Genomic DNA, 12,158 nt, shown 5'->3' with positions numbered 1-12,158 from the left:
CAGACCGCGCAGGCCATCGGCCTAGCCGAGCGCTACACAAGCAAGAAGGGACGGGGTTGCCAGAGCAGCGATGCAGCAATGTATGATTCGAGTGTTCAAGTTCAAGCTGGAACACTCGTCGAGATTGAGAGGAGCGTTTAGGGATCCCATTAGAGTTTTGCAACTCTCAGGATTGCGCGCTGGTGGGTCCGGAAGATATCCCCTTCCATGACGATCCGAGGCGAGAAGTGAACATGAAGCAGGCCGGCGGCATGCAGGCCAATTGTACATGAACCCGATATGACATGCATCGTGAAATCGTGATGTCGCAAGGAAGCATGGCACTATTGCATGGGGTGCAGCCCCCTCGTGCTGAGGTGCACCCCGGGCAGATGCCCTTGCCCACTGCTTGCCACCCATTGCGGTTGATATCCGGCCGTGGGATCGGCCATGGGCATGGGCTCTGTAACAGACTGTATGCCACGAGGAAGGTGTGTCTGCAGCAAGACTGGAGCTTGTACAGCCCTGCCAATGTGCACGCCTCAGCCTCGACTCCCCATGCACACACGATCTGGCTCCCCCATGGCCTCCATGCCACAGGCTGCAGATGACCTGGACGTCACGAGCACCGTCATCAGCCCCTCCTTCCGTTCGGCGCCCTGGAACCAGGAGGCCAAGGCCACCTTGGCGGGTGAGCCCGAGCCATCCTCCCAAACCCTGGTCTTGTTTGTGAGCGAGAGCGGGGTCTGCCGCTCAGCCCTGGCCGCCGCCGCCTTCCAGGCCGCGATCCAGGCTGTGGGGCTGGAGGACAGGGTGCGCTGCCAAGCGGTGGTGAGTCACGCATGTGTTTGAGCTGTGGTCTGGGCAGGGTCAGGAGAAGGTGAGGATCTGCAGCTGTGGGGAGGCATGGCTTGTGACTGGGCATGCGCTGCCTGCCTGGCACTCATCTGAGGCCTCTCATCCTCCCACAAGACTGCCCCTCCCGTAGTGCTGTCCCTGCGTTCGCGAGAGTGAATGTGCAATCTGGTCAGCACCCCCGATCACCTGGAGGCCCCCCTTCTTCACTGGCCCTGGCCTCTGCTGCCCCCGCCAATGCATGCCCCTCCCCCCCCTGCGCGCAGGCCACCCAGTCTTTCAACGTGGGCGAGGGTCCGGAGCGCGCTGCCGTCACCGCGGCGCGCGCCAGGGGCCTCGAGATCCCGCCTGACTTCGCTGCCCGCCAGTTTGACCCGGGGGCTGACATGGCGCGGTGCGACCTGGTGCTCGTCATGGACAAGTTCACCGCCTCTGACGTCCTGCGGGAGGCGAGTGGGCTGGCTGTGGGGTTTGGGGGGTTGACCCCGTGGGTGTCTGCCGACGCTGAGCAAGGAAGGGCCAACACCGGTGTGAGCATTCATCATGTGCCTCACCAATGAGGACCAGCTGCACTTCCATCGTCGCACCCTGCCTCTTCTCCTCCCAGCGCGAATGCCCCCACCCCACGTCCCGCCCACGCAGATCACGGTCTTCGACTCCATCGACACCGAGGGGCGGTACAGCACACGCGTGCGCTACTTGCGCCAGTTCCAGCCAGACAGCCCGGAGGGCATGACCGAGATCGAGGACCCACTCTACGGTTTGCCTGGGCTTAGCTGCGGGGGATCAAGGATGCGCCCGGGATGCCCAGTCCACGTGTGGTGGAGGAGATGCGCATCAGTGCATCATACCCGTCGCCGACAGCTGTGGCACCAGTGCCATCTGATCGAGTTTGGCCCCTGCGCTCCACAACTCCCCTCAACCCCCCTCCCAACCCTTCACTCCACAGGCAACACCGGGGGCGCGGGCGAGGCCGCCGCGATGAGCGCCGCCGCCTCCCTCATCGTGCCCTCCTGCCAGGGCCTGGCGGCCTTCCTGGCCGACCTTAACGCGGGGTGCGAAGACGGCGCGGCCCTGAAGGCACGCCTCGCGGAGACCGTGGATGGCATGCAGGGCATCGACTGGCTGGTGCCTCCCCTTCTCCGCGCCGGCACCTAGCATCAGGATGTGGGGGGAAGACAGCGCGCCGTGGCGGTCTGTCGATCTCTGTTGCCCGTATATCCCCGCCCCGCCCCCGCACCCATCGACAGACCTGCCCCACCCCCCTCTGAGTACCTTGATGCTCATCATGTTCATGTAACAGGCACACTATGTCGCTGGAATGGCTGCTAAGAGGTACATTTTCCCGGTGCATTGTCGGGACTTGGGTGGGGAGGGGCACCCGGCAAGCATGAAGGCAGGGTTTGGGAGGGAAGGCGTCGGGGTGGCGGGGGTGGGGGAAGTTGTGGGAGCTGACAGATTGTGCACGAGCTGCAAAGAGTTGGAAAAGGGGACACAGTGAGGAGGCCAGCACCCAGCTGCGCGACCCAATGCAAAATTTCTCCAAGCCCAGCCGCTCCTCTGCACTCCTCCATGCACCACTCTCAGTGGTGGAACTGGGCGGCCTCGGTGGACCCGGCCAGGGCGGTGGTGGAGGACTGGCCCGAGGTGATGGCGTTGCTGACGGCGTCAAAGTAGCCGGTGGCGGCCTCGCGCTGGTGCCGAGCAGCCGTGTACCCGTGCTTGGCGTCGGCAAACTCGCGTTGCTGCAGCGCGGAGTAGGCGGTCATGCCCGTGGCCTTGTAGCCGCGCGCCAAGTCGAACATGGAGTGGTTGAGCGCGTGGTAGCCGGCCAGCGTGATGAACTGGAACTTGTAGCCCAGGGCGCCGATGGCGCGCTGGAAGTCGGCGATCTCCGCGTCGCTCAGCTTGGCCTTCCAGTTGAAGGAGGGGGAGCAGTTGTAGGCCAGCATCTTGCCCGGGAACTTGGCGTGGATGCCTGCGGCAAAAGCCTTCGCCTCCTCCAGGCTGGGGTCGCTGGTCTCGCACCAGATCAGGTCGGCATAGGGTGCGTAGGCCAGCCCCCGCGCGATGGCCAGCTCCACGCCGCAGCGCACGCGGAAGAAGCCCTCGGGCGTGCGTTCGCCAGTGCAGAAGGGGCGGTCCACCTCGTCGATGTCGGATGTCAGCAGCGAGGCCGAGTGCGCGTCAGTGCGCCCCACGATGATCGTGGGCACGCCCGCCACGTCAGCCGCCAGGCGCGCGGCGACCAGGTTGCGCACCGCGTGGCTGGTGGGCACCAGCACCTTGCCGCCCAGGTGCCCACACTTCTTCTCGCTGGACAGCTGGTCCTCGAAGTGCACGCCCCCGGCCCCGGCCTCGATCATGGCCTTCATCAGCTCGTACGCGTTCAGCGGGCCGCCAAAGCCCGCCTCCGCATCGGCCACGATGGGCAGCAGGTAGTCTGTGGTCACCTTACCCTCCGCGCACTCGATCTGGTCGGCGCGCAGGAGCGCGTTGTTGATGCGCTTCACCACCACGGGGACGGAGTTGACGGGGTACAGCGACTGGTCGGGGTAGGTATGACCGGCGGTGTTGGCCTCGGCTGCCACCTGCCAGCCGGACAGGTAGATGGCCTTCAGACCGGCCTTGGCCATCTGGACGGCCTGTGGGTGTGTTTTGGTGGTTGGGGGATGATTAGACGGGTGGTTAACCTGGCTGGGAGGAGAGGGTGGGTGGCAAGGGGCATGAATGTTTGTAATGCGGAGGGTGTCATGGGGGGGCGAAAAGATATGCATGGCATGGCAGGTGCCCCCCGTCAACAGTACACATACTCCCGCTCAGCAGCAGCACCTGGTTGCCGGAGAGGGCGCCCAGGGCGGGCACGTAGTCCTCCGTCTTCAGCAGCTCCCACAGCTTCTCAGCGCCCATGCGGGCCAGGGTGTGTTCCACCTTCACGCTGCCCTGGAGCCGCTTGACGTCCTCCGCGGAGTAGGGGCGGACGATGCCATCGAAGCGGCCGGGAGCGGCAGGCACGGAAATGCCGTTGGCAGACATGGCTAGGACCTGCAGGGTGGGCGGAGGGAGCAGGTTTACAATGATAATAGTTTCGGAGTCATTACTTTGAGAAGGTGCAGATTATCGGCAGGGTGAGAGCGACGCCAAGGGGGCTCCTCGACACGTTGACACCATGACCACCAGCGCACCTTACGGAATGCAGATGTATTGGGAGGTAAGCTCGAGGACGGGTGAGCTTGCGGTGATGGTCTCCTTGAAATGGTTTGAGATGTGGGATGTGTGACTTGCGAGCATGCAACCCGTTTCATAAAGGGTACACGGGTGCTCCTGGTGTTGTCAAGCGCATCTACGTCAGCACGTCGTGTCACTGCCGCGGGGAGAATCACGTAACGACCTCCCGAGAGAGGAGGTGGGTAGACACCCACCAGCAAGCAGCTCAGGATTCCAGGAAACAGCCTTTGATGACACTGATGAGTTACTGTCTTGAGACCTAGCCTGCCAGCCCGAGGGATGCAGGCTCTGGCTCTCGCATGGCGCGCTGGTTGCATCAGCACGGTGCCGCTGGGGTTGAAACTGTGCCCCAACTCCCCTCCAGGCGCCGGGATGACACACAATGAGGGCCCACGGACATCTGACCTGACTCGGAGCACCACCGATGACATGTGCACTCCCCTGCTCTTGCATGCCGTGGTGGCCAGGCACCTAGTCGCTGTACTGTGCTCCCCCCTCCATCTGATGGGTGCAGCTGTATACATGCAGTGCACACGACACAGGTTCTAGGGGCGCCTTTCAGCAATGTGCAGGAGATTCTATAAGAGCAGAGCGAGAGGCATGAAAATGAGGATGACCCAAGGGCCCCAGTAGGCGTGTGCAGCCGCTCGGAGCTGCATGCTGCCGGGGACGAGGGTGTTTCCTCAGTGCAGCGTGGGGTTTGTTGGAGGGGCATGCATGGTAGGGTCGGGAGCACTGATGAGCTGGCACGGCAGCACAGGGCGGAGCAGCCCCGAGGCGGGTCAGCCGAGGCACAATTGGGCGGCGAGGCTGGACACGTCAACCCAACCACCGCTCTGCAGGGCCTCTTCGTCTCCCGGCCGCGCTGGCCGGGGGACCTGTGAGCTGCGTCCAGGGTCCAGCAGGGGAACATAGTGATCCCCACCTCTACGCCTGCGCCAGGCGCTGCTTCTCAAAGTAGCCCGTGATCTGGTCGCTGACCGCCCAGACGATGGCCTGGCCGGGAGGCGTGCGCGCCAGGCGCGGCGTGAGCCCCTTCCAGAGCGCGCCGATGCCCTCCGTCCGCCCCACGGTCAGCAGGCAGTCGGCGAAGCCGGCGTAGCCCGCGCCCGATCGCGTGGCGGCCTGCATCCGCGTCTTCACCACGTCCATGGGGTTGTTCAGCACGGGGCCGATGCAGGCGGCCAGGAAGCCCGAGGCCGCCGACTGCACGGGAGTCAACACCTTGCCATCACCGTCGCGCTTGCCCCAGATCAGCCCGTCCGCCACCGACTTGCCCCAGAACATGGACATCTGGTTGGAGCCCTGGCGGATCGTGGTGGCCGTCGCACCGGCCCAGAGCTTCATGGGGCCCTCCTCCCGCGCCACCAGCATGGCGGTGTGCACTGGGCCCTTGTACTTGAGTAGGGCCTTGTCGGTGCCGCGCTGCTGCTGCAGCCGGGTCTTGACCACCTCGAAGGGCGTGACGATGAGCATGGCCTCGGAGACGCCCGCGCCCAGCCCCGCCAGCAGGCGCGAGGTGTTGGTCAGCCGGCCCTCCTTGTCGCGCAGCATCTCCAGGAAGAAGGCGTTGGACCCCATGCGCAGCGCGTACTTGAGCGTGAGCTGGCCGACGAAGGGGGTGAGGCCCTTCCACAGGCTGCGCACGCCCTCCTCTGCCGCGATGGTCCGGCCGCAGTGGAAGATGCCAGAGTACCGCCCGCGGCTGTCCAGCTGCAGCCGGGTCTTGATCACGTCGATGGGCTGGAGCAGGACCGCCTCCATGATGCCGCCCAGGGACCCCGCGATGGCCTTCACGGTGGGGCTGGCGGCCACCACCGTGGCCACGGGGGCGGGCTGCAGGGGCTGGGACTGCTTCCGGGCGCTCATGGCGTGCACAGGTGTGTGTGGTGGGGCTGGACGCGTGGGGAGGCCGGTCGAGGGGACTGGGCTCTCAGGAGGGCTTGGGGCTCGGCTGTCGCAATGATCTGCATGAAGAGAGGGTGATGATGCGTCGTCTCACTTGCTCTGTACCCTGGAGCGCCAAGCCGCGTCAAGCGCGTGTCACTAGAGGGTCCACCGGCCACAACCACCCGGGGCTACGCGCAGGCAGGGACGCGTGCCCGGCCACAATGCGGCCATCCTCCACCCCGCAACAGACAATGTGGCCATGAATAAAAAATGGGAAGACGAGGCAAGCGTCCCGTGGGCTGCCCACCGGGCACAGCAGCACTGCAAGGAAGCGGACACCCCGACACCAAACTCCGCACTCCATCTCACCTCGACACAATGGGCTACAACCTCAATTGTTTATCCAAAGCCATGCTCCTTTCAGGTGGAAGTCTTCGACGTGAATGCGCCCGATCTCCCGAGTCATGGGTTTATGAATGCATGTAGGAATCGGTAGTGAGGTTTCGAGCGGTCCCGGCTGACGTCAGCGGCCACCTGGCCTGGAGACATGAGTCATAGCATGCGAAGCTGCGGGCAGCGAGCTCCGTGGGTGTGCGCGGTGCGGACGCAGGCATGGCAATCAGAACTTCACCAGTTTTATTCGAGGGACTCAATATACTCTGACATATGCTCTGATATGCGGGAAGGCTAGAGGCCATGATACTCGTGAGTATTTGATAGGAGCTTGGCTGCTGCCAGAAGATCTGCGAGCAAGGGTCCCCCGCGATATGCCTATGCACCCTTTGAGTACAATATCTGAGATGCCAATCGTCGCTTGCATCTACTTTTGAACAGGGGTTGCCATTGGCCTTGTCCATGGCGAAATTGTTGTCGGATTGGTAGCGGGGAGTATTTTGCAGCAATGGTCCAGGCTTTTGTCGAGACAGTAGCACACTACACCTTGGCAGCACATTATAGAGTGATCTAACACGTATCTACAACAACGCTGTGCCGGGTCTGGCTGCACAACTTGTGCATGGCCTTCGCCCCCCAAACCACACAAAACCTACGACTCCCATCCAAGAATGGCGTTGGAGACTCTCCACTGTACAGCCACTCACGCATTGCGCATGTGATTGTGAAGGCATGTTTGGGAGATGTGGAGTGACCGCTTCCTATCGCCACGGACCAACAACCTGGCGTTTATGCTTGAAGTACCACCCACTGTGGTGAACTTCTTCGCCTCTACCTGGCAATCCCTAATATACAAAGGCGCAGTACATCGTCACAAATACTCCGAAGCCAGCATGACTTGTCCAAGGCGATGTGGTGGGGATGTTGCTATAACAGACCTCTGCACGTCGACATAACGCCGCAGGGAGAACTTCCCGAATCTTTCCGTGTCCCTTATGTGAGCTCCTCTTCGTTTGCCCGCACGACGGGTATTAAGGGATGGCACGTAAACACACATATATATATTGAACGAACACAGTAGGCAAAAGAAGACTTCCGCTTCGTGGTTCCTTTACGGATCTGATGGCTGATCTGAAGGTTCAGCGTGCAATCGTCTTCCGCACGCTGGGGGACACTTCTGTGCTGGAAGACGTCAAAGACTGGCCTGTTCCTGTTCCTGGCAAGGGACAAATTCTTGTGGCGGTGAAAGCTGCGGGTGTGAACCCAGTTGACGCGAGTATTCGGGGAGGGAAGGATTTCCCCAAGGCGATCACGAAGCTTCCACAGGTAGTCAAGGGTTGGAGGATGGATAGCAAGGGGGGCAGTAGAGAGAGCCAGGGTCGATGGGGCTGTTTGATGACAGTACGAGGGTTTGAGCTTTTTCAGATGGTGCGTACGGAGGGGACGCCGTGCCACTCCGGTGTTGCAGTCAGTTCATTCCCTTAAGTGGCGGGAAATCCTGGCGATGGCACCATTGCATCCTCTCCACCACATATGAGGTGCATTTTGCTCAGCCTGCAAAGGGTGTCCTCGCTCACTAGGCCTCAATGAACCCACGCTGGTGCCCCACTCCTTTGGGTCGAGCCCCTGCTGGGCGCTGAGCACTCCTCATGCTGCGCTGTTCCCTGCCGCTGCAGGTGTCTGGCTGTGACTTTGCGGGGACCGTCGCGGCCATTCCAGAGGGCACAGAGACCGACCTCAAAGTTGGCGACAGAGTGTATGGTCTGGCTGATGGTTGGGCGCCCTGGGCCTCCGACGGCAGCTTTGCCCAGTACACCGTTGTCACCGCCGCCAACGCGGCACGGATTCCTGAAAAAGTGTCGTATACCGATGCCGCTGGGATCCCCATCGCGGGGTTGACTGCCTGGCAGGCGCTGGACGTTGCGGGGCTGGAGGCCGGGAGCGGCAAGCGCGTCTTCATCTCGTCCGGTGCCGGAGGGGTGGGCACCTTTGCCGTCCAGCTCGCCAAGCTCTGGGGCCTGCATGTCACCACCTCCGCCTCGCCTGCCAATGCCGACTTCCTCAAGGTGGGTGGGGGGAAGGTGCATGGGCAGTGGAGCGTGTGCCAGGGGTCCCCAGGTTGTTTGCAAGCTGGGAAAATCCTCACTGCAATGCAGCCCTCCTCCTCATCACCTTTCTCACAGGAACTGGGAGCGGATGAGGTGTACGACTACCACAAGAAGAACCTGGTGGAGCTGTACAAGAACAACCCATTCGATGCCGTGATCGACAGTCGTGGAGGTGAGCTGTGCCACAAAAGACCGCTCCTGCTCTCGGGCAGGTCCCAGGCACCATCGCCCACGCGCCCCTGAATGCCTCGACCAACGGCTCCCACCACCTGCAGGGAAAGAGCAGTGGGAGCTGCGCAGGGTGCTGAAGCGCCAGGGCGCTCTGGTGGACATCATGAACAGCGGGTACCTGCGTGACTACGGCTGGGCCGGCCGCCTCGTCCAGGGTTACAGCTACCTGCGACAGTGCGTGGGATGCTTGTGCAGGGGTCCAGGGGCGGCTGTGCGTGTGTGTGTAGTGGTGAGGGGAGGAGAGACCTCAAGGCGCTCCATGGTGATCTGGTGGACCATGCAACCTGGCATGCACACATCATGGCCGGGTCTCTTCTGGCAGCATGCCCCTGCCGTCGGAAGATTGCACCCCTTGACCCAGCCCTCCTGGCGTCCCGGCATCACCTGTAGGAAGCTGACCGCGGCTGTCCGCCTGGGCCCTTCCATCACGCCTTTCTTTGTCAAGGCGCATAGGCAGGACCTGACCCAGCTCGTCGGCTTGGTTGCGGAGGGGAAGGTGAGGGTCGTCATAGACCGCACGCTCCCTCTTGGCGAGGCTGCAGCAGCCCACGACTACATGACCAAGGGGCACGCCAAGGGCAAGGTTGTGCTCCTGGTGGAGGAGGACAACTGAAGGGAGGGTCACATAAAGAGTGCACAAGAGGCACTTGCATATGCAAGCCCCCAAGGGCTCCCCCACCCAACCTGTACATCCACGGCTCAATCAGTGGTGCTCAATTGATGATTGGCATGGTCCCAGTCACGAGGATTGGTGCACAGCATTCACGGATTGCATCACGACTAGATTCTTCCTTCCCACGACCATCTGTATATCATGACTGAATCTCTCAGTGCCCCACAGTATCGGAAACATATCTACGCCATTCCTGGGAGGCACGAGAACGATGAGTGTGGGGTTGACACTCATGAGACTGCAGATAAACGATGCCATACAGGTTTCATTGCTCAAATCATAGGGACTACATATATCTGACCGTTGCATGCATTCTGGGTCACGCAGGTGTCTGGGATTTGGGCTTGGGGTTAAATTTGCTTGAGGGAATTTTCGGGGAATCTAGAGACCCCGATTTGCTTTGCTGGGACCGAACCATCACCGAGGACGGTTCTAGGCAACCCGCCCGCGATTTTGCTCCCACGGGCACTGACATCGCCCATTATATCACATCTGCCTCGCATCAGGTTTCAAGGAGTCACATCAAAACCAGGGATCGACATTTCGGAGATCTCAGATTTACCCCAGAATGACTGATCAGAAGGTACAGCGGGCCATCGTCTTCCGCAGAGTCGGAGACCCATCCGTGCTCGAAGATGTTAGGGACTGGCCTGTACCTGTTCCCAGCAAAGGCCAAATCCTCGTGGCGGTGAAAGCGGCGGGCGTCAACCCCGTCGACACCTACGTCCGTGGCGGCAAGGACATCCCTAAATTCATCATCAAGACGCCGCAGGTGCTTATGGCTGCACTGTGTTCCTACCCTCCTAGCCATATCGTTCCTTGATTATGACTTGGGATGTGTGGAGACCCCGCAGCGGCGATACGTTGCGGGCTTGGGGGGTCTCGGCGTGTTGGAGTCTGCCAGAATAATGTGATTTAAAAGGTGCCAACAGACCAGCTAGGATACCTACCCTGACATAACGGGCCAACTAGCAGATGTTCAGAATCGTTTACCCTCACATCACTCACATTTATCCTCTTCTTCCACCCAGGTGTCTGGTGGTGACTTTGCGGGGACTGTTGCGGCCATCCCAGAGGGCACGGTGACCGACCTCGAAGTCGGCGACAGAGTGTATGGTCTGGCTGATGGTTGGGCGCCCTGGTCGAGAGACGGCACGTACGCTCAGTACACCGTGGTCACTGCCTCGAAGGCGGCACGGATTCCTGAAAAAGTGTCGTATACCGATGCCGCTGGGGTCCCCATCGCGGGGCTGACTGCCTGGCAGGCGCTGAATGCCACGGGACTCGATGCCGGGAGCGGCAAGCGCATCTTCATCTCTGCCGGGGCTGGAGGGGTGGGCACCTTTGCCGTCCAGTTTGCCAAGCTCCGGGGCCTGCATGTCACCACCTCCGCCTCGCCCGCCAATGCCGACTTCCTCAAGGTGGGTGGAGGGAAGGTGCAAGGTGGGCGGGGGGGTCTCAGTGTCATACATGCCAGACACGAGTCCAGCCGTTATTGCTATCAACTACCTTTTTAGGATCTTGGAGCGGATGAGGTGTACGACTACCACAAGAAGAACCTGGTGGAGCTGTACAAGGACAACCCATTCGATGCCGTGATCGACAGCCGCGGAGGTGGGTAAGGTGTGGAGCGCACGCTGTGCCTGACAGCCTACCCTGACTCCTGAACGCATGGTAGGATGTCTCTATTGTGACTGTCAACTGTCCCCCTCTCACTCACTCAGGCAAAGATCTGTGGGAGGCGCGAAAGGTGCTGAAGCACAACGGTGCCCTGGCCTCGGTTGAGAGCAACGGATACGTCCGCGACTATGGCTGGGGGGGCCGCGCCGTTCACGCCTACAGCTTCCTGAGACAGTGCGTGGCTGCACCGTGGGGCAAACGGGAGAGGGCCTCCCATGAGGCTGATGTCCAGCATGCTGCCATGATGCTGCCCCTGTGTGATGGCGGTGTGGAGTGCTGGTCAGCACATGTGCGCTGCGGTCCCATGGCACACTCAGCTCCAGCCCCACCATTCCAATGTGCACAGGAAACTGACCGCCATCGCGCGCCTGGGCCCCTCTTTCCACCCCATCTTCGGCAGGGCGAGCGGGAAGGATCTGACAGACATCGTCGGCCTCGTCGCTGAGGGGAAGGTGAAGGTCATCATCGATCGCACCCTGCCCCTGGGTCAGGCGGCAGCCGCCCACGAGTATGTCGGCAAGGGCCACACCAAGGGCAAGGTTGTGCTCACTGTGGATGAGGAATAGCTGCCTGGACAACGTGGAAGATGATTGCCAGTGCACAGGCCTCAAACTCTGTTGCGCCCATCAGCAGCGCTGTTGTTGTGCCGCTGGGTATGTATCCTTTGCATGACCTCCTCTGTATACTTCAAGAACCCATGAAGTCCGTGATTGTACATACAGAATGATGACTGGTCACCAGAGGCATCACACTGCTGGCAAATCCCCTCAGCACCCTGAACTCGCCAAACACTTCTTGCTGATGTCCCTGGCGCTGGCCTCAACCAGTCAAAAGTGTTTGGATCGGCTTACACACACATACATTCTCGGGCACACACCGATTTCACCCTGCTTGAGATCACTATGGGAAACACTGCACGGGGACGACATACCTGGGAGGTTTCACTCCCCATTTGACAGCAAAATTTGCACATGATTTGGGTTTGCGGCCGATCAGCAGGTCACGGGGGTGAACTTGCAGAGGGGGCCAGTGAACGAGGTGACGCCCTGGAGGCCGGTGGAGGTGGTGGAGAGACCCAGGGTGCCGAGCAGGGTGGGGATGCTGGCGTCGCAGGGGCAGCG

At 61.3% G+C, this 12,158-nt stretch overlaps 6 protein-coding genes across 6 annotated transcripts; 3 read left to right on the top strand and 3 right to left on the bottom strand.

Moving 5' to 3' along the window:
- Positions 1–570: 570 nt before the first annotated feature.
- On the top strand, positions 571–1,992 carry F751_5782 (Putative low molecular weight protein-tyrosine-phosphatase; the record flags this gene model as incomplete). Its single annotated transcript, XM_011404095.1, has 4 exons — positions 571–810; positions 1,101–1,364; positions 1,477–1,594; positions 1,784–1,992. The coding sequence occupies 4 exons, from the start codon at positions 571–573 to the stop codon at positions 1,990–1,992; spliced, it is 831 nt and encodes a 276-aa protein (XP_011402397.1).
- F751_5783 (hypothetical protein) lies at positions 1,258–1,413 on the bottom strand (the record flags this gene model as incomplete). Its single annotated transcript, XM_011404096.1, has 1 exon — positions 1,258–1,413. One exon carries the CDS (start codon positions 1,411–1,413, stop codon positions 1,258–1,260), a length of 156 nt encoding a protein of 51 aa, XP_011402398.1.
- Positions 1,993–2,417: 425 nt separating the features above from the next.
- F751_5781 (Isocitrate lyase) lies at positions 2,418–3,870 on the bottom strand (the record flags this gene model as incomplete). Its single annotated transcript, XM_011404094.1, has 2 exons — positions 2,418–3,479; positions 3,667–3,870. 2 exons carry the CDS (start codon positions 3,868–3,870, stop codon positions 2,418–2,420), a joined length of 1,266 nt encoding a protein of 421 aa, XP_011402396.1.
- A 1,119-nt stretch (positions 3,871–4,989) lies between these two features.
- On the bottom strand, positions 4,990–5,931 carry F751_5780 (Succinate/fumarate mitochondrial transporter; the record flags this gene model as incomplete). Its single annotated transcript, XM_011404093.1, has 1 exon — positions 4,990–5,931. The coding sequence occupies one exon, from the start codon at positions 5,929–5,931 to the stop codon at positions 4,990–4,992; it is 942 nt and encodes a 313-aa protein (XP_011402395.1).
- A 2,063-nt stretch (positions 5,932–7,994) lies between these two features.
- F751_5779 (Reticulon-4-interacting protein 1, mitochondrial) lies at positions 7,995–9,297 on the top strand (the record flags this gene model as incomplete). The annotated part of the gene is made up of 4 exons (XM_011404092.1): positions 7,995–8,411; positions 8,529–8,625; positions 8,729–8,858; positions 9,075–9,297. The coding sequence occupies 4 exons, from the start codon at positions 7,995–7,997 to the stop codon at positions 9,295–9,297; spliced, it is 867 nt and encodes a 288-aa protein (XP_011402394.1).
- A 628-nt stretch (positions 9,298–9,925) lies between these two features.
- On the top strand, positions 9,926–11,603 carry F751_5778 (Reticulon-4-interacting protein 1, mitochondrial; the record flags this gene model as incomplete). Its single annotated transcript, XM_011404091.1, has 5 exons — positions 9,926–10,129; positions 10,389–10,778; positions 10,875–10,971; positions 11,082–11,211; positions 11,384–11,603. 5 exons carry the CDS (start codon positions 9,926–9,928, stop codon positions 11,601–11,603), a joined length of 1,041 nt encoding a protein of 346 aa, XP_011402393.1.
- Between the last annotated feature and the right edge of the window lie 555 nt (positions 11,604–12,158).

The sequence above is a fragment of the Auxenochlorella protothecoides genome, assembly GCF_000733215.1.
Source record: "Auxenochlorella protothecoides strain 0710 unplaced genomic scaffold scaffold7, whole genome shotgun sequence".
NCBI classification, from domain to species: Eukaryota; Viridiplantae; Chlorophyta; class Trebouxiophyceae; order Chlorellales; family Chlorellaceae; genus Auxenochlorella; species Auxenochlorella protothecoides.
The sequence above is the reverse complement of the archived record's forward strand: the minus strand, read 5'-3'. Positions and strand labels throughout refer to the sequence as shown.